Genomic DNA, 25977 nt, shown 5'->3' with positions numbered 1-25977 from the left:
GTGCTTTTATTGGATTATGTTTCAAGATTTGCATTTTGTGTCATTCATAAAACCAAAAGCTTTCCAAAATACCTTGACACCCACAAATCCAAACTGTATCTCTCTTCATCTTCCCTGTGCATGCAGCTTCGGTCCAGGACCATTTGGGAGAATTTTTTTTTTTTTTTTTTTAATAATGCTTCAATATATATATTTTAAATGTGTTAAATAGCCAATCTCTCTCTCTCTAAAAAAAATAAAAAAATAAAAAAAATATATATATATTTTATTCGGACATGTCTCAAAATGCTGGTAAAGTGGTTGGAATTATTTCAAACCCCTTAAATTAATTGAACAGCTCATTTGATATTCCATTTTACCTTTAAGTTTTTTCTCAAGATAATTGTGTAAAGTCAAGTATCCCATTCTTATGCTGATGTTTGGAAAAGAAATACACAAACAAACATGTAGAAACACAGTAATGAAACATCTTTGGTAAAGCACAGCAAATCCATATCTTCATACAATTTTAATGTTTTCATCACATGAGAACACAAAAAAAAAGTCCAACAAATCGGACCTCAGTAAATATTTTTATAGAACCTTTTTTTTTTTTTTTTTTTTAATTGACATGTCATGACATATAATAAAAGTCTCATTTCCAATTGTCCAGTTGCCACTTATCAAGTGTGTAGAGTCAACTCAAAACAAGAACATCCATAAAAGTATATGGAGTGTTGCAAAAGTGCATGTCAATTTAATTTAATGTAAAACTGGTATATACTGTACATATTAGACACAACGTTGTTACAGTAAGAGTAGGGCATTACACATCAGTCAGCCGTTGACATGCTCCTGACAGCATTTGTGTAGCCAAACCCAATGAGACAAATGGAGACAACAGAGAATAAATGTCCTCGCCCTCTTTCATATAGAAAGAAACATTCTAGACACATCCAGACGTTAGCAAGCAGTAAACATTAAAAACAGAAATATACAAGTCAACGTGGACAGACAGCAGTTTCTCTAACTGTGAGAAATGACCTCAGGATAAGAGAAGATCATTTGGAATGGAATACTGCTGCTTTTGTATTGTTCTGGTTTTGCATATATTCAACATATTATTATTTATATTTCACTCAAAAGTTTGATGTTCTGGTCACACGAGGCAGGCTGGGCTGGTGATGATGGCTCAGTCTTCCTGACATCATCTTGTTTTGTGAGCCCAAATACTTTCTCACATCTGTTCAATCTGGTTTCTTTTGTAATGTCCAAACACATTTATTTTTAACAATAAAAATTCAAGACTCTTTACAAGAAAAGGAAAAGCAAACATGAAGGATATTACTTACAAATAGGTTGTTGGAACACTGAAATCTTTTACCCCCTGCCTTCATTTCTTTATAACTGTTTGACTGTGTGCAACAGAAAAATGCAATGTTCATATATTTATTGGGTCATGATGGGGTCTTGATTCTCTTCTAGGCGGTTCTGTTGTTAGCTGCTGTGCAGACTCAGACTATGGTTCTGAAAAACAAAACACAATGCAAGTTAATCAACAGTTGTAACAATTTCTTAATTCTGCACAGATGAGAATGTGTTCACACTGCGCTTGTGTGAACATTCACTTCAACACACACTCTTAAAAATAAAGGTGCTTCACGATGCCATAGAAGAACCTTTTTGTCTAAATGGTTCCATAAAGAACCTTCAACATCTGAAGAACCTTTCTGTTACACAAAAGGTTCTTTGAGGCAAAAGAAGGTTCTTCAGATCAGAATCAGGCAGGCTTGAACAAACAACAATCATTTAATGTTTTCTTATTTATTTATTGTATTACTGTTTTGATTTAGAAAAAAACAAACACACCCAAGCTTGCCTCAGGCAGCTCTGGTTTCACAAAATCTAGTCAAAATATCTAAAAATAAAAAGAGAATCTAAATGAACCAGCTGACTAAAGAGAGAACAAAGAAATGCAACAGTTTTATAGCTTTTGTTTTTTGTTCGGAATGAAACCTTATTAAAATGTGACAAACCTACAGTGGTTTAACCGACGTGCCTGACCTTGACCGTAATATATTTCTCTGGCCTCTGGCAACCGTAATCAGCAGAATGGAGAAACCGAGTCAGGAGCACCTGAAGGCAATATCCTTCATCAAGGAAGGGAGCATTTAAGGAACAGTAAAAGCCTCAGGAGGTGAACAGGACATCACTGGAATTCATTTTGTGATTATTAGAGGGAATGACAATGTGTAGGCCTTTTTCTCCTTCCCAGTACTGCTTTCTGGTCAACTCAACATTCCCAGGTCGGTGAGAAGGTGCTGCCCTGAGTCCAGCAGAAAGCAATGGATGCCAGAGATGCTGGGAAGAGGATCCCAATCTTCCCATAGAAGACCACATCAGAGAGGCGACAGCCGGAGGGCATCTTCCCATTAGAGCCTATGACAGCAGTGTGAAATCCAAAAGGAAGCCATGCTGCTCGACTTCCCAAAACCATGCCTGTATGGCCATCATTCACTCCATCATATCCCCAATGCTCTGTGACAGAAAAAACGACTAAACTGATGATCCTAGTGGATTCCAATTTCATCCTCCTCTAGTTCAGACTCATTCCCTTACTCATGCCAATAAGTGCACTAATTTCCCATTACTTGTATGCCACAAGATATCCTGAAGCGGTTCCTCTCTGCAAAGTCACACTACAGAACATTGCCAGAGAGATGTTTCCTCTCTCCACTAATGTAAGGATTCCAAAGGAAATTCCAAAATAGGGATTCCAATGAGGATGTAAAAAGGAATCTAAGCCACCTGGGCCCGTGTTCATAAAAAATCTTATCGCTAAGAGTTACTCCTAGTAACAAAATTCTAAGAAAATTCTAGTAAAGAAAAAAGTAATTCAGAAAGCATCTTAACCCTTAAAAGAGGTCTTAAGGTCCAAAATTGTTAGGAGTACGGACGAGGATTTTTAAGAGGCTTAAGAGTTTCTTTAGCAGTGGAGAAAATGGATGAAACATGAAGAGAGAGAAGAAATGTGTTGCATACAATGCATGACAGTAGCTCAAATAGTAGAGCATGGCGCTAGCAACGCCAAGATCATGGGTTTGATTCCCAGGGAAAGCAAGAGCTGATAAAATGTAAAAACTGTAACTTGAATGCAATGTAAGTCGCTTTGGATAAAAGCGTCTGCCAAATGCATAAATGTAAATGTAAATGTAAATGACTGTGAGTTAATAAGACACTACACATTAGATCGTGCAGGGATCATGTTTGTGACCGATCTTATTAGAGACACGCTAACATCTCCGACACCGCGCAGAAATGCCATAGCGCCAGAAATGGAAGTAATCACTACATTGAGTATCAATCAGTACATATAGAGTCTGGAGCAAGCCTTACCAACAAGCCTCTTTCACAGAACAGCTCGCAACATTAAGACAAAAGAATACTTATTGATAAGTACAATGCTGGAAGGAGATCATCAAATTTGGGACAAATAATCAAGATTAATGGTCAAAGAGATGGCCATCACATGCGTTCCACAAGAGAAATCACGAGCTTCTTTAGATGGACTTTTCCCCCACACATACAAGACAAAGACTGAAATTCTTTAGGAGACCTTTTAACCTCTCTCTGGTCTTCACCGAACATGTCCCTATGTCCTACATACAACTACACAGAGACTTTCTTTTTCATATGCATATAAAATCATCCTAAAAGGACATTTCTAGGCATAACACTATATTATGTATGTAACCACACATTAGAATATCATGTTTTAAGCACATATTATGTATGTCTTTTTAATAACTATTGAATGACTTTAAGGTTTATTCGTGTTTGGTATGTATGAGTTTGACAATTCTAGCTTGAAACGTTTCTTCCAATTGATTATTTGTCAAATGTATCATATTCTGGTTATAGAAATCACATCTAAAAGTATACTTTGCCAGAGTGTGTAAAATTCGGACCATGTGACTGATAACATGCTGATTTATGATGGAAGGAACAACCCTAGCTAAGAAAATAGCCTATCTAATTGGTCAAGACACTAGATGGGATGTGTCCAAAATCCGAGTTTAAAAACTCAGGACACCATCAAATCTTCCCTTCTCGCCCTTCTCTCTCCCTTCTCGTCACTGCGTTTTGACGCTGTTTTTTTTGCGCTCTCTGAGCGTGCTCTGGCCTACAGGCCTGTTGCTACTTAACACCACGATGAGAAGAAAAACCACCTAGTCTCATTACATTCTTTCTTTCTTTTCTTTTCTTTTAGTTTATTTTCCGTTGCGAGTTTCGTGTTCTCAGTTTAAGTTTTGCCGCCACGCCTTGTCTCCGAGTTCAATTCGAGCCTGTGACCGCCTCAAAACTTCAACCAGACCAACTCCGCATCCTCAGCCAACGCCCAAGACATCCCTTCAACGACTACTGAACTTCCAGCCAATCACCAACTCGGGAAACCCCTTTTCCTGCAACAACGACGACAAAAGGGAATCCCTGTAACACAAAGGCAATGCAAGCAAGTACCTCCAGGTCTAACTGAACTGGCGCATTTAATATAAATTTTAGCCTCATTGAGAAACTCAATGCGAGGGTTAATTACATGATTGATGGTTGTTCAGGTCTGTGCAATATCCCAAGTTTACAGCAATATGGGTATGGGCTATCACATTTTCATTCTCTAAACTCCTCCTTTCTCTCTTTCTGCAACGTATGAATGTGTGAATTCGTGTGTTCATGTTAGATTAGTTTATGTCTTAGGTTTATATAAATAAAGTCATATTTATATTTAAAAGAGAAGTATCTTGTGTTTTGTGCTTACAAGTTAATGTCTTAATCTGCCGATCTTGTTACTGTGCTTATTAATAGTGTTTTCACTATATTTTGGATTTTAATATCCAGTGCAGAATTAATGTTATACGGCTAGTTCAGTGAATCGCTGCCGACTCAGTGATCAGCCGCAAAACAGTGATTCTGTTCAAATTCCCTATAAAATCATAAATGATTCCCTTTGAGCTAAATAAAATTACATTTATGTATCAAACCCTACAGATCACACAAACAATTACAGCCCTTTCTTATTGTGTCGCTGTTCATTTCCTATAAAATATGTTAAGTATGTCAGCATGGTGAATAAAAAATAAGAATATATATATACATACAGTATATAATGTGTGTGTGTGTGTGTGAGAGAGAGAGAGAGAGAGAGAGAGACAGAGAGTACGGTAAAACAGGAAAAAATACACCTGTAATTTCAAAGTGAAGGCTTTTAGTAGACCGTACTCTTAAAAGCACTCTTTTATTTCCTTCTTGGACAACCAACCAATCACAGTCTTCAAAAGACTGTGTCATAGCTAGCAACGGGGTCAGCCCCGCCTCCTCACTGAGATAAATGTTTTTGTCTTTTGCTCTCAGGTTGGTCCTGAATTACTTTTAAGCTAAGACTCCTAGTTAGAAATTTTTAAGCTAAATTAGGAGCTCTCTGAGAGGATTCTTAGAATCTTTAAGAATACGGGCCCTGGTGAGCAAATTCTAAAAAGTGTTCTTAGAGATCCCCAGTCAGACTGAGGTGACAGCACATCATGTATGCACACTGCTGGGGGTGATTATAAAGGAGGTGCCTTTTGGGGGAACTAAATTAGAGTTGTCATAAGAGATTTAGTCAGATTTTCATGCTCTTTCGATCGTGTAAATTGTGCGTTTACATAATATCTCTGTTATCATGAAACCCACGACACAACAAAAACAGCTCCGATCATGGCGTTCTCTATTCACCGGTTGTTGAGGTTTGTAAATGCCCCGAATAAAGACGTCTCTGTCAGCTGCTTCAGAGTTCCTGCTGCCGGTGTGAATGCAACCAGGAGAACGGCCCGAGGGAGAAATTTGTTCTCTAGGAACCACCATGCTGGCTAGTTCCTAGAACTACACGGTGCAAAAGCATCTTAAGACAGCGGCCTGACTGGGTTTGAGGACAGATTATTGAGGAGGTGAGCCAAATGCTCTAACTAGGGGTCATCGAAGAGGCCTGGATGTCTCAAAATCCAATCCTGGGTCTGTAGTGACTAAATGAACAATGGGCTTGTCCAAATATCCACTTGTGGTCTTTGCACCTGACCACTTGTCTACTTACATAATGTATTTTCTGTATTTGGCCCAAGTGTTCAAGTGAGCGTGAAGACCACAAGTGTGTGTAGAACTTTTCATTACTCAACAGGACACAATTATAGGGTTGTAAAATGCAAGTGTTTACAGAGCTTTGTTTTGATTTTCAATACTTTGCGTTTTAAAACAAACTTCTAAATGTCTGTTCAGTAGTCCGTATAACAGATGACACAATTTAGTAACTGTGGTGCTTCTAATTAAGTGCTAAAAAGCATTTGCAAATGTTGTACAAAATAAACATACTGATCTTTGCACCAATAAAATGTGCAATACTGTATGTTTTACTACCAAATTATGTGTAATATACAATTATTAGTAATATTCATCTTACACTGCAAATGTTTCCGTGACCTCTCGCGAGATCGCTACAAAAAGTCTCGATTTATTTCCAGAACATGATGTATGATGGGATACACCTCGAATACTGCTCCAGAGGATTTAGTGTGTGTTAAGGGCACTGCGCTTTGACATTTTTAAGATCTGGGACAGATTTTTACTTCTTTACTCTTTTACTTTTTACTTCCTGTCGTGTGCATTTGGACAAGCCCAATCTCTCAAGCATGGGTGGGTATCCCATGCTGTAAGAACCTAGCCCTAGAACAGTGGTTCCCAACCCAGTTCCTGGAGGCTTCCTAAGCCTAGCCACCAGTGATGGGAATAACGGCGTTATAAATAAACGGCGTTACTAACGGCGTTATTTTTTTCAGTAACGAGTAATCAAACGAATTACTGTTTCCCCCCGTTACAACGCCGTTACTGTTACTGACAATAAAATGTGGCGTTACTATATTATATTATTAGAATTAAATTTTTCAGTTCATCTGAATGGATTCACAGTGTATTTGACGTATCATAAACTCTAGTGTGAAGGCGCACAACTCGCCGTCGCTTTCTCTCACATACACGCACACAAAGAAAGATAAAGAGCACGAGAGTCTTTCATAACATGCAGAAGTGACGCGCTACATGTAAACGATATTCTTTGTTGTATTTTCTTGTCAAAATAACGGAGTTCCTTTGGAATTCTTCAGCTTTTAAGAACTGCCGGATTCTCTTGTAGTGGGCGGAACTAATGCGCAAACGACAATCTCATTGGCTGGCGCTCACCTATTATCTTCCCTGTTTTGATTTCAGCAAATCAATTCGAGCGAACGCAGACAACGTGATTAATATTCATGAACCCAGCAGCTCATTAATCCTTAGTGCGTTTATATTGATGACAAATATGCATTCATACTTGGTTATTCTAATTACTAAGTTATATCATCATATAAAATTAAATTATCATAATATTATATTATAATGCTTGACTGACTGATACTAAGTGTCAGTAGATAAATAGTGTAGATTAATGTACAATGTTTTATAATAATAATTTATTCTTTTTAGTGTCCATTTCATTAATTTAACATATTTAATATTGGGGCATCCAAAGTTATTTGACATTTGAAAATGTTGTAAAAAGTAACACGATAGTTACTTTCCCAGGTAATTAGTTACTTTTATAATGATGTAACTCAGTTACTAACTCAGTTACTATTTGTGAGAAGTAACTAGTAACTATAACTAATTACTTTTTTAAAGTAACGTGCCCAACACTGCTGGCCACACACTAGACTATTTTAAACCCCATTTTAATCCAGATTTGCAACACCGAACGATCGGGGCATGTGGTCTGATTCAAGGCTTATCGCAAACGATTTTTTGTCCAAAAAATCCTCTATTGTGTGGTGTCATTACGATTATTTAACTGCTCCTGAACGAGACGGCACTTCCCCAAACTCAAATCGACTCTTGTTCTGGCTGTCTCTGACGTGATACCCACGATACCGGATGTTGCATGCTTCTATTGCTGAAACTTGGCTTCCACAAACATGCCACGAAAGCAGAGTACTGAGAAAGAACATCAATCATATTCTTTTCTATACTTTGTTTTTCACTGTGAAACAGAACGCACTCCTGAAGAGCCAGCTGACGATGTCTCCATTTGTTTTTGTTTTTCTCAAGTCAGGTTTAATCTCGCTAGTCTCCGTGAGATCTTGTGTCACTGTGTAATGGTACAACAAGTGTGTGGTCTGCTTGTCTAGTGTGCGTTCAGAGGATTATAAGGCTAAAAATCGGTTGAAACTGTCTTCATGTCTGTGGTCTCCCATGGTTTTAAAATCAGTTAAGATTTGAAAACTGACTAGTGTGTGGCCACCCTAACACATACATTTTGCATGCCTCCTTAATCAAACACACTTGATGCAGGTCATCAACTCATTAGTAGACCTGAAGACCAGAAATGGGTTTGTCAGACAAAGGAGAGATGCTCCAGGAACATGGCTGGGAACCACTGCTCTAGAGAATGAACAAGTATACAAATGCCAGGGTAATTCAGTGGTTTTTAGCACACCAAGACTGTTATATTGAGAAACACCAAGTTATCAGTAATGCAGATCGTATCTCTTAGATGGATCTGATTTGGTAAGTAAAAACCATTCCTTCTACTCATCCATCCATCCATCTTCTGCCACTCTTCCCTGCAGAAATGGCCAACAGTGCTGATTTATCATGGTCAAATACGTTCAGTCTGATCTGTAAATACTGTGTATCCTTGAAAACCTGTGCTAATTAGGCTAATTTCATCACAACTGCATTCGACTGCCTTGTTAACGTTTGTTAATTAAGCCAAGTATTCACAACAGTTTCATTAGGCTACCTAGCAATTGCTGTTACTATAATTCAGTATAGGCTACAAAGAACCACCACATCTACAGTCAATTAGAAGCAAATATCCACAGTGACGACTTACTGAACATTCTGGCAATACAGATTCCTGCAATTTGTAATTTTTTGATTAATTGTGATGGCTGTGCCACAGCAGGGACATTCAGGTAGAACTGACAAACTTGGCAACACACTTGTAAATCTGAAGATGTCAACTTTGGATGTATATTGTTTGAGGACAGCAAAGGAGCTCTCAGGAATTGATGAACATCTCTCTGGGAGGTGATTAGGGCTTGGAGTTGGAGAGCAGAATTATCTTCCTGTTTTAAACAAGCTGCTCACTGTGTCATTGGTTTGAGATGCAAGTTTCTGTCTGTGATATAGCTTGTGAACACTTCGCCACACTGAAGCTTGTGAAGAACATGCACCTCTTGCAGTGTTGAGGAGTAACTAGTTACATGTAACGGAATTACGTGATGTAATTACAAAATAAATGTAATTGTAATTAGTTATAGTTACTGAGAAAAATGTGTAATTAAATTACAGTTACTGATGAAAATGTTAACGATTACAAAGGGGGTTACATCGGAATATTTTCCACACAAACACCCACATACAGATTTAATCGATTTATTTCATAAATTGCACTGACTGCCCTAAATTATGAGACACCAATGTTTAAGGAGTTTAGGACAAAGAATAGGACACGTTTATTCAATAACTGTTGTTGTTTTTTTGTTTTTTTTTCCTGTTTGGGTTGATGTATGTTTTATTTTTTAAGATGAACTGTTTTTTTCCAAGGCTTTGTTGGATGCAAGTGCACATGCAAAGATTTGATTTCAAAGACAGTATCACAGCTATTAAACTGTATCTTGTTATGATTTTAAATATGTATTTAACCTCAGAACGATCTCAAAGTAAAAAGAGGTGCTAAAGTCTGATATTGTGGTGTCTGTGCTATAAATTACATTTATTATAATCTTAATTCAAGTGATGAAGGATTTTGAAAGTCTGACAGTAATCAGTGTTGAATATTACTGTAAGGTTAACCCTGCCTGCTTTAAATGATTCAAAATGATTAACAGTAGAAAACATTAGAAATTTAGAAAAGTAATTAAATGTAATCAGTAATAAAAGTACTGTAGTCATGTAATCAAAAGTAACCTTCCCAACACTGCCCTCTTGGTAGTTGTTGCCCTTCACAGCCTGCATAATGTGTGTGTATATGGAACGGCGCCACTGCGTTTGGACCTTTAGGTGGGCCTCAGTGCCCCTCTCACCCATTCCCTTAATAGGTCAGATGGATGAGTTGATGTTACACAAGGGACAAGGGATACCACTTTCCCAAGATTTGTTTAAAAGTCATGTAAATTCTGCTTTTTTGTGATGCAGTAGATTTAGTAGATGTGAGTGGTTTGGCATCGTATGTTTCATTGTGTTACATTACATCTTAGAAATAATATATTTTTCTTCTTTTCTTTTTGGCACATTTTTTACTTCCTCATGTTTATTACTGATTAGAGATGAATGCATCGATGCAGGACTGCCCGCACAGACACAGATCAGAGAGCAATATATTACTTGACAGTAATGCTGCACCATTCTTAGCTGCAAAATCATTTATGTGTCAGTTAATCAATCCAGACTAAACAATAAACAAAAAAGCAGTTCTTGACCCCTTTAAAGTGCTCCTTGCATATTAAGCTGATATACGAGGAAGTATTTTAATTTTAGTTGCACAACTTTTAAATAACTATGAATTATTATTACTCCCCTAAATTTCATAAAATCAATGCCAGGAAACAACAATGTCAATAAAAGTCAATCAAGAAAGCAATACGTAATTCTCCAGGCAGAGGTCTGTGCACAAATAGTCCAGGAGTGCACAAATCTCATGAGCTGCGTGAGATAACGCTGGTGATTTCTCTGGCATGGCTGAGTGTATTGAATAGAGATTAAATAAACTTAACAGCCAACAATTCTGGCAGCTTCAGATGAGATCTCTTTCCAATGTGTGTTTGCTGTAGTTTGTTTGAGTATCACGATGACTGTATTAGAGATGCTCAAAACTAAATAAGCTATTGCTGGATTGTAGGAACTAAATGAAACTAAACTAACTAAATGAAATATTAATCAAATAAAAGAGAACTGTGTTCCTTTTATTCATGCAGCATTAATTTATAATTCAAACAAGTAATTAACATACTGAAATATTTAACAAAAATAGTTAAAAGACTTGGGGAAATTCATTTTAACATTGCTATAAAAGAAAAAGTATTGGAAAAATGTCAACATTTGCAGTCATGGGAATTAAAGACACATAATACAAGCTGAAATCTATTTAAAATGTAATCAGTGCTTTTCTGTACCCGGGCAGTTGAAAAATGCATATGAACAATCTTTTTTTTGTTTTTTATCAAATTTAATCAAATAGATTAGGGCTTCAACTAATGGTTATTAATTGTTGCATTAATCTCCTGAATAGCTGAATATTTAGTTAATAAGTAGCTCTTCAATGAGTTTTCCAACACGTGTAAATCGACATGTATAGCATTTAGACTAACAAGCAATTTAAAAAAAACAAAACAAAAAAACAACACACATTGTGCTCCTAATGTGTCTGTCATTCCACATCTGTCTTTCATTATCACTCATGACAGGATTGTCTGCAATTTCTCCGTTAACAAAGGGTACATGCAATGGTCACTTCAAGAATATAATTTTACCGTTTATAATCATGTAACCGAGATTGGTGAGATGGCTCCTGATGATTCTTGTGCTACAGCACTCCTGTGGTCAAAACATGTCATTGCAGGATCAAATGATTTTTCGTCAACGGAAATACTTTTTCTATTGGTCCTGTGGTGAGACAGATTCATTTTTAAAAGTACAAATGTTCCAAGTCTTAATTGATATGAGCTCATGAAAACTGCATGCACAATAATTTTAAATACAATTTTAAAAAAAAAATGCACTTTAAAGTATAGTTTTAGATGGAAGTCCCACTCAGTGTTGTAACTACATGTAACGATGTTATGTAATTTGATTACAAAATAAATGTAACTGTGGTCTGTCACAGTTACTGAGAAAAAAAATGTGTAATTAAATTACAGTTACTTATGAATATATCTGAATATTTTCTGTAAAAGGTTAGGATATGTTGAATAACACTGATTTATTGCTTTGCCTGTTTTTGATGCGCATGATGCCTCCTGCCTTTTAAAGTCTGTTTAGTAAAGCGATGCTATTCTGATGCTTTTGATTGGTTCTCTTGTTTGAATTTGCAGCGCACCACGTCTGCCAATTACATCCATCCACATCGTCACTGAAAGCTTTAGACCTGTCCGAGAGTTGATTGACTGATTAACAGCTGAAAACATTCATTAGAAATTTAGAAAAGTATTAAAGTAATCAAATGTATACAGTTAAATTACTTTAGTAGTTACACTACTTATTACATTTATATAGGGTAACTTGTAATCTGTAATCGATTGCATTTCCAAAGTAAGACGGGTCCCACTGCAAGAGTTTATACAGTTTGACCAAGATTCACTCTCCCCAATAATGCCATCAGTAGTAATTATGCTAAATGACTTTAAATGAAAAATTTTCACAACAGTGTGCATCCTGATAATGCTGAAGCAAAGCATCTTTTATTTCGCATTAGCAGAGTCGCTTGTAAAAAGTTCACAGGAAGTTTACAGGAAGCAGAAGTGTGTCAGAGATCAAAAGTGTTTGTTTGGATTGTGCGTCTCCCAGCGGTGATGAGCGGAGAATGAGCGCGCTCATGGGCTTCAGCGAGGGTTTGTCACCGTCTCAAGACGATGTGTTTGCATACACACTTCAGACCCAGCCAGAGGCGGGAACAAACACAAACACACACGCAAACTCTCGCAGGACGCTGCGGTTTGCTGCTGTCTGCATCTGATCTACCTGCATCCGTGAGTCACTCATGGGTAATATCAGAGCTTTCATTACACTTTTGTGTACGAATCATATTTTAAAACATCTGAGCAATCTTAAACCTGAAGTCAAAAGCTTTTTTCTTTTTTTGTTCTTGTGCTTCTGTGTGAACTGTAAGCTAGAACTTTAGAGTTAACGTCAAAAGTCTGAGTGATAGAAAACTCTGGTTAGAAAACTGGGTTAGTTGTGTTGTCCGCTGTGAATGCTGATAAAAACATTCAGGGAAACATATTTATTTTTTCATGTAGTTGCTGTCATGAATTAGTCAGAGGGTTATGGGTTGGCCTGATTAATTGATTGAGGAATTGAGTGAACAGTTTCATTTCAGCTGTATTTCAGTGCAAAAACCTGTTCCTTATCCAGTTGAACCTGATTGCACTAAAATAGCACTGTGTCATATTTACATCTGCTAAAACTTTGATTGTCTACTTTAGACATTCGGCTGACTATGAGTAACTTTGCAAGTACATATCAACTTATACTAACCCTAACCTAACAGTCGAGGTAGTTGACATACAGGGTTGGGACGGTTACTAGTTGTGTAATAGTCCCTCGTTGTACATAGTGTGAAAAGATGGATCTCAAAATCATACGGTCATTTTTGGAACGTTGTCAAATATGCAGAAGATACTGGAAAACCGAAGAATGTGCAGGAAATTGAGGCAGTTTAACTGCTCAAGACAAACAAGGGATGCACAAACATCACAAAACATGAAAACAGTCGTGGATCATTCAGGTAACAAAAGACAGTTAAGATTCAAGGGTGTGTCAATTTTTGAATGGGCCAATTGTTATAAATTCAGTCATTTTGTCTTGTATATAAACATCTGTTATGTGAAATACCTTATTCAGGACTGTACTAAATAAAAATAACATGAAATGCTTTTGCAGAGTGACAGTCAGAGAATCACCGATTTAAAATTCATTTAAAATGTATGTAATGAAATACAATTACATTTTTTTTTTTTTTTTAAAAAGCATAATTAAGCTACATGTATTTTTTACTTGTTTTTTACATTACTCCGCAACCCTGTTGACGAAGTTGCAAAGTTACTTATAATTAGTGTATTGTCTAAAGTGGACAAAACTAAATGTAACTATACATCTTCTCAGTGCAAACACACTTCCTTTCTAAGTAAACTAACATATTTTTCAATTAATGGTGCTATATTAGCACCCACAAATAAGATAAACAGAATTTAATTGAACTTTTTTTATATATAAGAAGTTCCACCCACTGAAAGTGGGCAGTAAGCAGAATTATATTGCATGTTTTCTATTCGATTGTGGCAACTGTAATTCATAAAATGCTGATGAAGTGGTACAAAAAACAGGTTGACGCATCAAAAGCTGAGACGTTATGCTTTATGAGATAACGTTATGCAAATATTTCTATATCAGAAATAAAACAACATAGTATAAGAGCAATTATGGGGCCAAGCACATAAGTACATGTACATTATACATTAAGAATGATCAAAAAAAAATTAAGGACAGCAGATGTTTATGAAGATATTTGATGTCATTTGAAAGGTTATGCAATTTTCCCTCAATAAACTCCTAATTTGCTGCCTATTGATAGGAAGTAAGGTAGTTGTTGTAGGTATGGAGTAGGTTTAAGGGATCCAGAATGTGGTCATGCATTAATATGTGCTTTATAAGGATTAATAAACGGCCAATATGCTAGTAATGTGCATGCTAATAAGCAACTAGTTAATAGTGAAAAGTGATCCCTGAAGTGTTACCTTATTTGAAATCTATAAGCACATTCATCAAATTCATCAAAAAAGAGATTTTTCATTTTTGTATTTTGGTGTGTGTGTTATGTGTACACATAAGATATGCTACCGTGTGTATACAGGTGTAAAGGTGAGGTGTTCCTATGAGAGCTGATTAGGTTGAGTTTTTCCCATCATGCTCTTGGCAGGTCAGTGGTGATGATGTGACTCCTCACTGAGCTCAGGGCGTAAGGAGTTTGGGTAGGGGGCAGACGGTCTGTCATAGCCCTTCATCTCAAGCTAAATGAGCTCAACACAAGTAAATAGAACATCTCTGCATCCATCCGTCCTCGTGACCTCTGACCTCTCCGACTGAGCGGAGACGACTGCAGCGTGAAGAACTGAGAAAACAAGATCCCACACAAGACTGCAGTCCAAAGAAAACAACCTTCTCTTTCTGATGGACAGATAAGTGCAATTCTGACAGCGAAGTAAAGCAACAAATAAATGCTTTTGTTTGTATTCTTATATACGTTTAAGTTCTCCATGATCTCTTTCTCACATGTTACAGGCAGGCAGGCTAGCTTTAAGGTAACCAGATTTTTTAGATGAAAACCACAGTGAACCTTCTGGTGTTATTATTTAAGATGAAGAATTATTGTCTGTGAATTCAAAAATTGAAAAAAAAAAACAAACAGATGTAGCATACGATCTATTTATCTGTACTGTGATGCACATCTGAGTATAACTTATATGATTATAAATGACGAAATGTAGGGTGGGACTTGGTTCTATGCACTGGCTGTTGATTGGATGTTGAGATGTGGGCGTGGCATTTATAAGTGGAGGTAGATGAACATGCGGGGGCGGAGTTTAAGTCCTGCATATGTCACTAGAGAGAAATCTATCATTTGAACTGTTCACAATAAGATTTATAATATGCATTTAAAAAACAGTTAGGTTGAATTTTCATTTCATTTTGTTGTCCTTGTTACAATGTAAATGTACATGTAAGAATTAACAAAGAATTAAAATAGGTTTAGAATTTAGTTTATTGTTGCTTGTAATTATGCATAGTTAAACTATACTATAGTAAATGTATGTAATGTGTAACAAGGACACACTAAAATAAAGTTTTACCAATACTCCCATATTCTGAATGTTCATAAGCACACACTTATAAACTGCAAAGACTGTAAAAACTGGTAAATAACTGTGGGGCCTTTTTCATTCAACGAATAAAAGACAACACTGAAATTCCTCATGTATGAGATCATATAAAATATATTATATTTATAACAAGCAATATCTAGCATATTTCCCAAGAGAGCTGCAACCACTAAAAAAGATACTGTCCCAGGAAAGGTTAGCTTCCTTACGTGTGGATAACTTGTCCCATTTATTTATCAATGAAATGTCTCATTGTCTACCAGGAGAATTCACTGCTTTCCTCACTATAGCTGTGTATATGCATCACAGCAGCAAAGTTAAGAATCTGCTTAAAGAGCTCCACAGTAAAGACCAAAGAGATCCTTTTATTGCCACGGTGTTGCACTAATATCAAAAATGTCTAAACCTCCACTAACATGGTGTAAATACTAATTGTGCAAGGTAAAGTGGTATAAGATAAGATTTTTTTTGAAGAATGTGCAAGCACATGCCAGGATATTACTATCATTTTAAGCACAGGTAGCTTTTTAAATCTTTAGCTGTTCCTTAGCTAGTTTCATTCTTGCTTTCTTCAAAGTAAAGTTTTTCACTAGTCTTTGGTTTGACGCATCTTATAGCTATTACAGAAACAGTTGAGGTATTTTTATTCTTACAATGAAAGAAAATGGAAAATGAATGCTGAGAGCAAGGCCGACATAAACATTGAGGGCAAAAGCAGACGGTATAAGGAGGAGACAGGTTTAAAAATGAATATGAGAAAATCACAGCTCTCGATCAGCTAAAGAGGTCTATAAAATCTGGAAAATGCAGTTGCTCGACAGCACTTGCTTAGCTGATAAGGAAGTACACATTTTTAAATCTGCCACCTCGGTTCATAGGAGGCTGACAGCATCACAAGAACATGCACAGTCCTAAAAAAAATGTTTTGGTAACATTTTAGTTTAGGGACCAATTTTCACAATTAACAAGTTGCCTATTGGCATGCATATTACTAGCATATTGGCTGTTTATTAGTACTCATAAAGCACATATTAATGCCTTATTCTGCTTGACAATATTTTAGGTCCCGTAATCCTAACACATAACTAAACTCAACAACTGCCTTACTAACTATTAATAGCAGCAAATGAAGGGTTTGAGGCAAAAGTCGTAGTTAGTCAATAGTGAGAATTATTTGCATTTTTCATTTTCCAATTTGATATTAGATTTTCACCCATTTCAAATAAATGAAGTCATTTAAGCTTGCTGCTAAAGAAATATATTATTATACTGTACAATATTACATAATTATTTGCCTGGTTACGATGATCTTTCCTCTCTGCTGCATCACAATGTTACAGCTACAAAACACACTTTCAAACTGTCCCAGTGTTGCTTTGCTTTTGTTTTGTTCATGTTTCACTGGCTGATCTGACAGTTGTAATGGGCATCATACTGACAACTATTAACATCGATAATGCAAAGTCAAGTTTTTTGCTTAATGCCATTCCAAACACGCTCAATATATTAACAGCCGAATTTCCTCCCCATGATTTATTTGTTCAGCCAAGCAAAAGGTTGTGATGGGGCATAAATAAGGCTGGTCATGTGACCTCAGCATGGCATCCTCATTCTCAGACTGTCTCACCTGAAGCTCGGTTTGGAAGAAGAACTTCAGCGGGCACTGTGAGCAGTCGTAGATCTTGTCCTCCTGTCCGTGTGCGGTGAAGATGTGCTGCTGCAGTTTACAGGCCTGCACGAATACTGCAACAAGACACAACACATGCATTAAAGTCACATCTTTCCATATGCACTGCCAGTTTGCATCGTAGAACCTTTTGACACACAGGCCTGTGTTTAATTTCTTGAAATTAATTATGTAGACAAATGTAAGCCTTGCATGTACATGAAATAACTTGCAGGGCTTTTAAAGGAATCTCTTCTGCTCACCAAGGCTGCATTTACTTGATCAAAAAATACAGTAAAACATTGATATTGTGTAATAATGTGATATGTTATGAAACCAGTTTTCTGCTTTACATATTGTGGAAACCATGACACTTTTTGTTTTCAGGATCCCCTGATAAATAAAAACGAAGTTTAAAAGAACAGCAATTAAATGATGTCGTTGATGAATAAAAGTAAAAAAAAAAAATGTTTTTTTTTGATCATTGCATAATTCCATACTTCTGTTTGTGTTATTTTGTAGTTTTAATGGCTTTACTTTTATTCACAAATGTGGAAAGTAGTTATAATAAATAGTCTTGTTTGTTTTTGATCAGTATTGTATGTACAGTAAAATATAAGAAGAATGCTTATGCAGAAAGCAAAGCAAATCTTTTTTGAATATCATAATGTCAAACTCAAATTCAGTTTCTACCCATTTTTCTCTCAGACCCCCTTTTTCTAATGGATCACATACAGTAAGCAAACAATTAACCAACATTTATACAATAGTATTTATACAGTTCATACAGTATTGTTTATGGTAAAACACTCACGAGGACACTGAGGAAGTTCTCTCTGGTTATTTTTTTTTCACAATATTACTCAGTTCAAATGAGGAAAGACACATGTTCTGTTTTCCGAGCTCACATTTTACAGTTTGGCAGCATATGAAAGAAGTATTGTCACGAATGAGTGAATCAAGATGCTGGGAAACCCAAATGTTTCCAGTCCTTCGCATCATGGGAGAACCAATCCCACCTGCGCTCAACTCTTTCGCTCAAAACACTCTGTGAATGTAATGCAGCTTTGATTCACCATCCAGCTGGAAGCATCCAGGGTTTGGCAGGCTGGAGAATGGTCAGCGGTTGGTGTTTTGAGTCATAGTGAACAGTGAGGAATAATGATGTGCTTTATTTAGAGCCACTGTAGGGACATAAACAAGCACAGGAACTGCAGTCCCTTCCACATGCAAAAACACTGTCTCTATTAGTCAACAGTGCTAATTATATTGACATTATTAATATTCATGCCGACTCTTTATTTATGCATAGCCTGATTTCAGTCACATATAATCTTTGAAATGGCACTTAAAACACATAGTGCGTCTGTGTGCTTTAATTAAGCCATAGAGCTGCTGAATGGGTGTGTGTGTGAGAGCATGCAGTTATTCTCACAGGAGTACTTCAAACATGCTGTTTGTTTTTAGAGACCCATATGTTAAGGGTGGCTGGTCGCGCACACACACACACACACACACACACACGCCGAGTCGTGTCGTGTCTCTTAGGTAAAGAGTGAGTTTTGGAATTCATTTGAATTTCTTACGAGGGATAAACAACTTTTGCCTTCATGCCACCGTGTGGATTTTGGATTTAGACCCAAATTTGATGTTCACTGCTACCATGTGAGCTTTATTAGGGTCAATGAGAATCTGTGCCTTCTAATTCAACTTACACAGGTAAAACGATCTGGACGTGCATCTGTGGGTTTGAGATCCTACATATGAGCATAAATGAGCGATAATATAGAGCGAAAGAGACGGACGTAATTTGGAGAATGGTTACCAGTACAATGGTAGACTACTGTTTAACTTTACAATAACATTGTATTTAATGTTCCTTAATCCATTAGATGATTCAAAACTAACAATGAATACAGCATTCGGATAACAATGTAATAGTCAACATTGGTTAATGCATTATCATTTGCTACAGTATTTATTAATCCTTGTTAAAGTTAGTTAATAAAAATACAACTGTTCATTGTTAATTCATGCCAGCTGAGGTCCATTAAATATAATATTAACAGATACCAATTTTGATTTTAATAACGTGCTAGTAAATGCTGACATGACCATTAACAAAGATGAATAAATGCTTTAGAGTTATTTTTCATTTTTAGTTCATGTTAACTAATGTTTTTTTTTACTAATGTTAACAAATGGAACCTTATTTTAGTGTTACCGTGGGTTTATCTTTAAGCTGGACACATACCGATGCATTTCTAAATATTAATCACTTCAATTGTTATCGTTGCTAATGCATCATTTAACATGAACAACTCCTCTTTACAATGTTAATTTATCTTGGTTTCTACTGTTTCTGGCCTCCTTACTAACATGATTTATTTTTAATAAAGTCTCTATTATGCACATTTGTGAACCTTATTGTAAAGTGTGACCTATTTCTACATCATTTGATATGTTACTAATGTTTGTAGGCTCATAACTAACATCATATGTAAATTAGCATTTATTAAGGGCCGTTGCTGGATCGTATTGTAAACTGATGACAATTCACACTTTTCCAACATTTGCAGAACGTTTACAGAATTTTCATATTTAAATATCATATAAAATCTTCTGTGAAAATTTTCTGAGCATACAGGGGAAAAAAACTAAAATCTATGGTACACATTTCTCAAATCCAATATCGTCGCAGTATCTGTGACACAGAAAAACACTGATTGCATTTTATTTCTAAAATATCTCTATTTTATATTTTTGCCTGCACACTGGGTTCCCGAACTCCAAGGTTGTTTAATAATGGGAAATCACACATTTAAATCATGCTCAAATTGAGCTACATTTGGATCTGTAAAACAGATCCACCAATCAGAAGCAGAAGATGCTGCTACCGCAGTACTTTTGAGGTCACTCCTGTTTCCATGGTAATGATTGGTGGGATTGTGGGTACTATAGTTCTTCACCATGCAGTTGATGTCAGGTTTTTTTTTTTTTTATGAAATTGAAAATGCACTTACTAATGATTTCAACAGACACATATGCTAATATTTAACAAGATCAAGGTAATTATTTCTGACCATTCATATTTGATGAAATATTACAGTTTATTATAAATGATTTATCACTGCGCATCACCATCATTATTCTTTTAACGTTCCCTTCAATTCACTATGACTTCTCTGATGACGTGTGAACAAGGGCTGGACAATAAAGTCAGAACTTCAATCCCACTTGCAATGTCACTTGCAAATGACAACATTTTCTGCAATCCAATCGTTTTCCAATGGACAAAATCAAGCCAAGCCATGTCATGTCATAATAAGGAACAAAAGACACTCGAAATTTCCATTTCATAGTTTATATATGCTACATTTTACATATTGCTAAATGTTTATTACTAAAACTCAAATTCTCTATGGAGGCAATGAAAGGGATTTTTTACTTTACAGTAGCTTTGAGCTGCTTGTCAAGAGACAAAGTGTCCAACGTGAAAGCAACAACAGCAAATGAAGGACTAAAGTGTGTCTGTACAAAACTCACTGCCAAGATATTCCAGTTGGCTTTTCAGTTTTCCCATTATATATTGCCAAAGATTTTCAGAAAGTGCAGTGAGTTCTTCTGTTCTCACAAAAAAAAATTGTTAATGTGAGTGTTTGTGGTTTTGATTGATAGTTTGATGAATGTGCTACAACTGTTATGTAATGCAAGAATTTTTAAAAAATATGCACATTTTAAATAAATTCCAAAAATAAATGGTCTTTTACAGTTATATAACATTAATAACGTGCATACAAACATAAAAACATCAAGTAGGTCACACTTAACAGCAAGGATCAGGATCACAAATGTGCATAATGGGATTATGGGATTCTTTATTTATTCAAATACATTTGTTTATAATGAGGCTTTCAAATAACTCAGTGATTAGTGATTTGAAAAGTATAATGTTAAAAAAAAAAAAAAAAAAGTATTATTTAAAAAAGGTGTAATTTGAGCATATTTACTTTTTGATTGTTATTATTTGGTATCATGTGTATTAAATGTATTGTACAAGAATTTATTTTTTTTGTATTGATGGGTACATATTTACAAACCCAGGGCCAGGCTGCATTATTGTGCACACAATTGAGTGTAAAACTGTAGTGTTTTGTTGTGTAAAGTGAGACAAAAGCTCATAAGTGGCATGCAGAGTGTTTGTTCTGCGCTCGGCTTCCTCCAGGGTGAGCGGAGCTACTTTCAGCTGCGGGCTGCCTGACTTCACATAGCTGTCAAATGCGTCCCGCGAGAGCGACACTTCTGACATCTCCCCGCTGTCTCTGGATGGCTCCTCGACTCCTCTTTTACCTCCTTCCCCCCTCGCTCCTCTCTCATCCTCCCTCGCTTTGCATGATCACGCTGCGTCTGTCCTTCCCCATCCGCACTCCTTCATTCCTGCCTCCACTCTCTCAGGCTGCAGTCCCGAAACAAACGCTTCTATTAAAACTGGTCGTGTTGAAATAATAACTGGAAATCCTATTACTTGCGATCATTATTTGTGCCTGTAGAGGCCTGACAGAACGAGCTGAATTTGGAGGCCATCATATTCTACTCAGAGTTTCAGACTGTTTTCACACCAGCTTTGACTGTTTTAGTTTCAACCCCATGTGTGTGTTTTATTATATACATTATATTTGACTCTGACCCAGACCCTGGCTAAAATATATTTTAATATATGCCATTTTGAAAAGAGTAAAGCTCAATTAAATAGATTTTTCATTTGAAAATATATTTAGGTTCAACCTTCATATATCAAAGTATATTTCAAAATGTATTTCAGGATCGAGAAAATACATTTCCAGTCTTACAGTAACTTACATTTAGGCTAAATGAAAACATGGATGGAAGAGTCTACTAGAAGTCAATTTAATAATTTAATAATATTTCATTTTTTGTATATTGCTTTTATTTTTTTTGGAACATTGTCAGGTATGTTCCTTGCTGATTTTTATTAAAATGTGTTCACATGTATCATAGTGTTATATCACAAATAAGGTTTTTCTGACATATGTGAATGTCTTTTCTTGGACAGAAATGTATGGAGGGCAAAATACATTTTCAAATGCTTTTAAAATATATATTTATATTTTTATTTTATATTTTACAGCAAATATTTATATTTCTAAAACAAATTGTAAAAAAAAATAAAATAAAAATAAATACTAGTCGAAAATATATTAATAGACAAGATTTTATTTATTTATTTATTTTTTTAATGGCTGTTTATCACTGTGTATAAAGTATAAATGACCACTGAAAAACCAAAGATGTTTTGTTTTGTTTGTTTGTTTTTTTTTACTACCAAAACTGAACAAGCACAGAATGGTGTTTTTGCATCTCTCTGCTGGAGATACACTACAAGAGATGCAAAGAAAAAAATGTTCTTGCTGAAGGCCACTTCTTTAGAGACAAACAGCATTGAAAGTACACTCACTGCTCTGTTTGCAGGGCATCAGTTGCGCTTGTTGGCAAGGTGAGTTAGAAAACACTCACACAACTGATGCTGGATAGCTTTCAAACCAAACCCCAGGCTACTGTTTTCAAGCAGAATCCGAGTTCAGAAAATAACTTCTGCACAAATGAATTGATCCAAAATGTGATCTAGTGTGAAAATGCCTCTAGATCAGTGTTGGGATGTGTGTGTGATGCATGTAGTCATATGTTTGTCATTATTTCTGCAGTGCGGATGCCGTCCTCACAGAGCTGCTTTCTTTTCTCTCTCTCTCTCTCTCTCTGCTGCATGATCAATATGAGTGCGGAAGGAGACGTGGTGGGACCTGTCTGTCAGGCGCCAACACCAAATAAAGCCAAAATGAAAAAAAGCCCTGTAGATCAAGTCAATAAGAATGAGAGAAGCAGAGAAAGACAGAGAGAGACACATGAAGCATGTTGTTGTGGCGGCAGTAGAGAAATACATCAAGATAAAGTGACTGTATAAGCTGCATCTTAAGGTTTAGAGTTCTATGCATAATATCGCTCCCGAGTCAGGGCTTTTTTGAAGCAAGGACACCCTGGATGGAGAAAAGCATAAACCTTTTAATACAGACCTACAGTATTAAGAGCTTAGGTTGTGAAGCAATGACAGAAAACTGCTGTATAAACTGCAAATGTCATTTTAAGTTCATTTTTTTAAATCATCTTCATTTATCATGTTTTTTTTCTTTCTAAAATTGTAAAACTTTGTTTTATTTAAATGAGTTGACCTATGGTCAATAGTATACTGTACTGGATGACATTGCTGCTGTTCAAAAGTGCATTACACCGTTTTGCACCTTTGTTTAAATTTCAAAAATAAATTTGCTTCAAATAGATGTAAAGTTGTGATTCAGGGCATGCTGGTTTGGAACAAATCTGAAATTCTCTTTTGAAGAATTTTTTGACTAGAAATGACTTACAGACCCACAGAATTTTGACACTGACCATATTTTTTCAAAATTTGCCAATTAATGTTAACCTTATGGTAAAGATAATGAGTGTAATAAATAATGACTGTTTTTTGTATGTACTGTGAGATCTGAGCGATCAGAATGATCCAGATCCTAAACAAACTTTTATAAAATGCGATTGTTTGAATGCAGTTCCACCATAAACTTCCAGGTGTTTGTGAAAGCCCGACTTAAACAACAGTTGAAAGAGTTTGAAAAGAAGCTTTGTGCACTGAGCAGCAAACAGCCTCTGTGAGCTCTGGGATTGCATTATGCAGACAGTTAACCCTGCTGACACCAGAGATGAGACGCTTTCCTCTCAGGACGGGGTCTGATCCCACTCTTCACATCCAGAGACAGAGCAGATCATTAACATTAACATCCACTAATACAGTCCTGCTCTTCTCTCTCACTGTAGAGTCCAAAGTCTAGCAGTCCAAAGACTCGACACACGCGACTGAATTCATGTTTTTCTTTCATCTCAAAAATCGAAATGTTCACTAAAATGCATGAAATTATACTTCCATTTGTGTTTACTATTATTCTAAAATGTGGAAAACAGTTGTTAATTAATAAAACAACTATGACTGTTGTTATTGTTAAAAGCCGGATTGATTGTAGTGTTGCTCTGTATATACAGTACACACACACACAGTCGCACACACACGCACATGCACACACATACACGTTTGACATCCCATAGGCGTAATGGTTCTTATACTGTACAAACCGTGTTTTCTATTGCTCTACACCAACCCTACACCTAAACCTACCCCTTACAGAAAAAAAACTCATTCTGTATGATTTATAAGCCTTTTGAAATATGGGGACATGGGGTAATGTCCTCATAAATCACCTTCTCCTTGTAATACCTATGTCATACCCACATCATTATACAAATTTGTGTCCTCATATGTCACAAAAACATGCACACACGCACACACACACACACGCAAACATAAAGATGTACCTGTGAAGCAGACGGGACACTTGAAGATGCCGCCCATGCCCTCAAAGCTGTGCTCGATGAGGTGACACTGCAGTTTCGCTGGAGAGTCGAAGGTTTGACTGCATAGTTTACATTCATGAATGAGACCTTCCTCTGGGAAAAGACAGAAAAACACAAATGCAAGCCAGTGTCACTGGAAACGTCTGAAAGATTCACAATGCAAGCACACTATCCCCCGGTTTCATAGACAAGGCTTAAACCTAGTCCCAAACTAAAATGCATGTCTGGGCTATTTCAGCTGAAAGAAACTTGAGTGATCTTAAAATGTGTCAGATTTATTGTTTTGCCTCAAGATGCACACCAGTAATGTTTTTATCTAAGGTATATTTATAAAAGCTAAATGTCCTAATTGAACTATGGCCTAATCCTGATTTAACCTAAACCCTGTCTGTTAAACCGGGCCTATATGATTTGCAGTATATTTTAAGCATTTATATTAAATTCTCCTCTAATAAGACATCACCGTCTTACCTTTCAGTGTTTGTAAATTAAGCACATGCGTCTATGTTGTATTATCATTAAATAAATTATTGATTTTGCAAAAAAAGTCAACATTAATATCACAACATTATTTTACATATTTTTGAATGAGTTATTATAACATTATTTTACATATTCTTTCACACTCTGCACAACTGTAAATTTAATTACATCCCAACCTAGTCATAGCCGGCAATATTGGCTAAATCCCTGATTTACTGTACATATTTCATGTTATACTTGTAAAGCTACAATGTGATCAAATGGACTCTCTGGAATAATTATAAGGGAGAAATAAGCTGTGTCAAAAGCACAATTAGTCTTTGTGTGCATACAGTGGAGTGGATGTTATGAGTGATATCAGAGCTGGTCTGATCTTGAAGGTCTGTGTGGGCATATGTGTTTGCACTGCCACGTGGGAGCAGCTGCAGCCCATCAAACCCCAGAGGAGCCGTTAGCACAGGTGGCCACAGATGGCATTTAGCATAGAGTGAACTGTGACAGGATCGTCAAATGCACCTACAGCACCCAAACACAATACCAGACCAGTGACAACACATAAAAGTTTTTTTTTTTTTTTTTATTTGAGTGCCTGTGCAAAAGTCACCTTCACAATGCTGGGTGTTGTGAACGACTGCCAGGGCATTGCTGGGAGGTTCT

The 25977-nt window shown here is 36.3% G+C and overlaps 1 protein-coding gene across 3 annotated transcripts in view; it reads right to left on the bottom strand.

Moving 5' to 3' along the window:
• Positions 1 to 287: 287 nt before the first annotated feature.
• LOC131527206 (zinc finger protein 521) overlaps positions 288 to 25977 on the bottom strand; it is a 114962-nt gene continuing 89272 nt past the window's right edge. For all 3 annotated transcript variants that reach the window (XM_058756125.1, XM_058756133.1, XM_058756153.1), the window contains exons 5-7: positions 24799 to 24930; positions 17323 to 17438; positions 288 to 1506 (exon numbers count right to left, since the gene is read on the bottom strand). In XM_058756125.1, coding sequence (XP_058612108.1) covers positions 1477 to 1506; positions 17323 to 17438; positions 24799 to 24930 — 278 coding nt within the window. In that variant the 3' untranslated portion in view covers positions 288 to 1476. The remainder of the gene's footprint in view (positions 1507 to 17322; positions 17439 to 24798; positions 24931 to 25977) is intronic.

The sequence above is a fragment of the Onychostoma macrolepis genome, chromosome 02 (genome assembly GCF_012432095.1).
Source record: "Onychostoma macrolepis isolate SWU-2019 chromosome 02, ASM1243209v1, whole genome shotgun sequence".
NCBI classification, from domain to species: Eukaryota; Metazoa; Chordata; class Actinopteri; order Cypriniformes; family Cyprinidae; genus Onychostoma; species Onychostoma macrolepis.
Note: the sequence above shows the minus strand (reverse complement) of the source record. Positions and strands in the feature narration are given on the sequence as shown.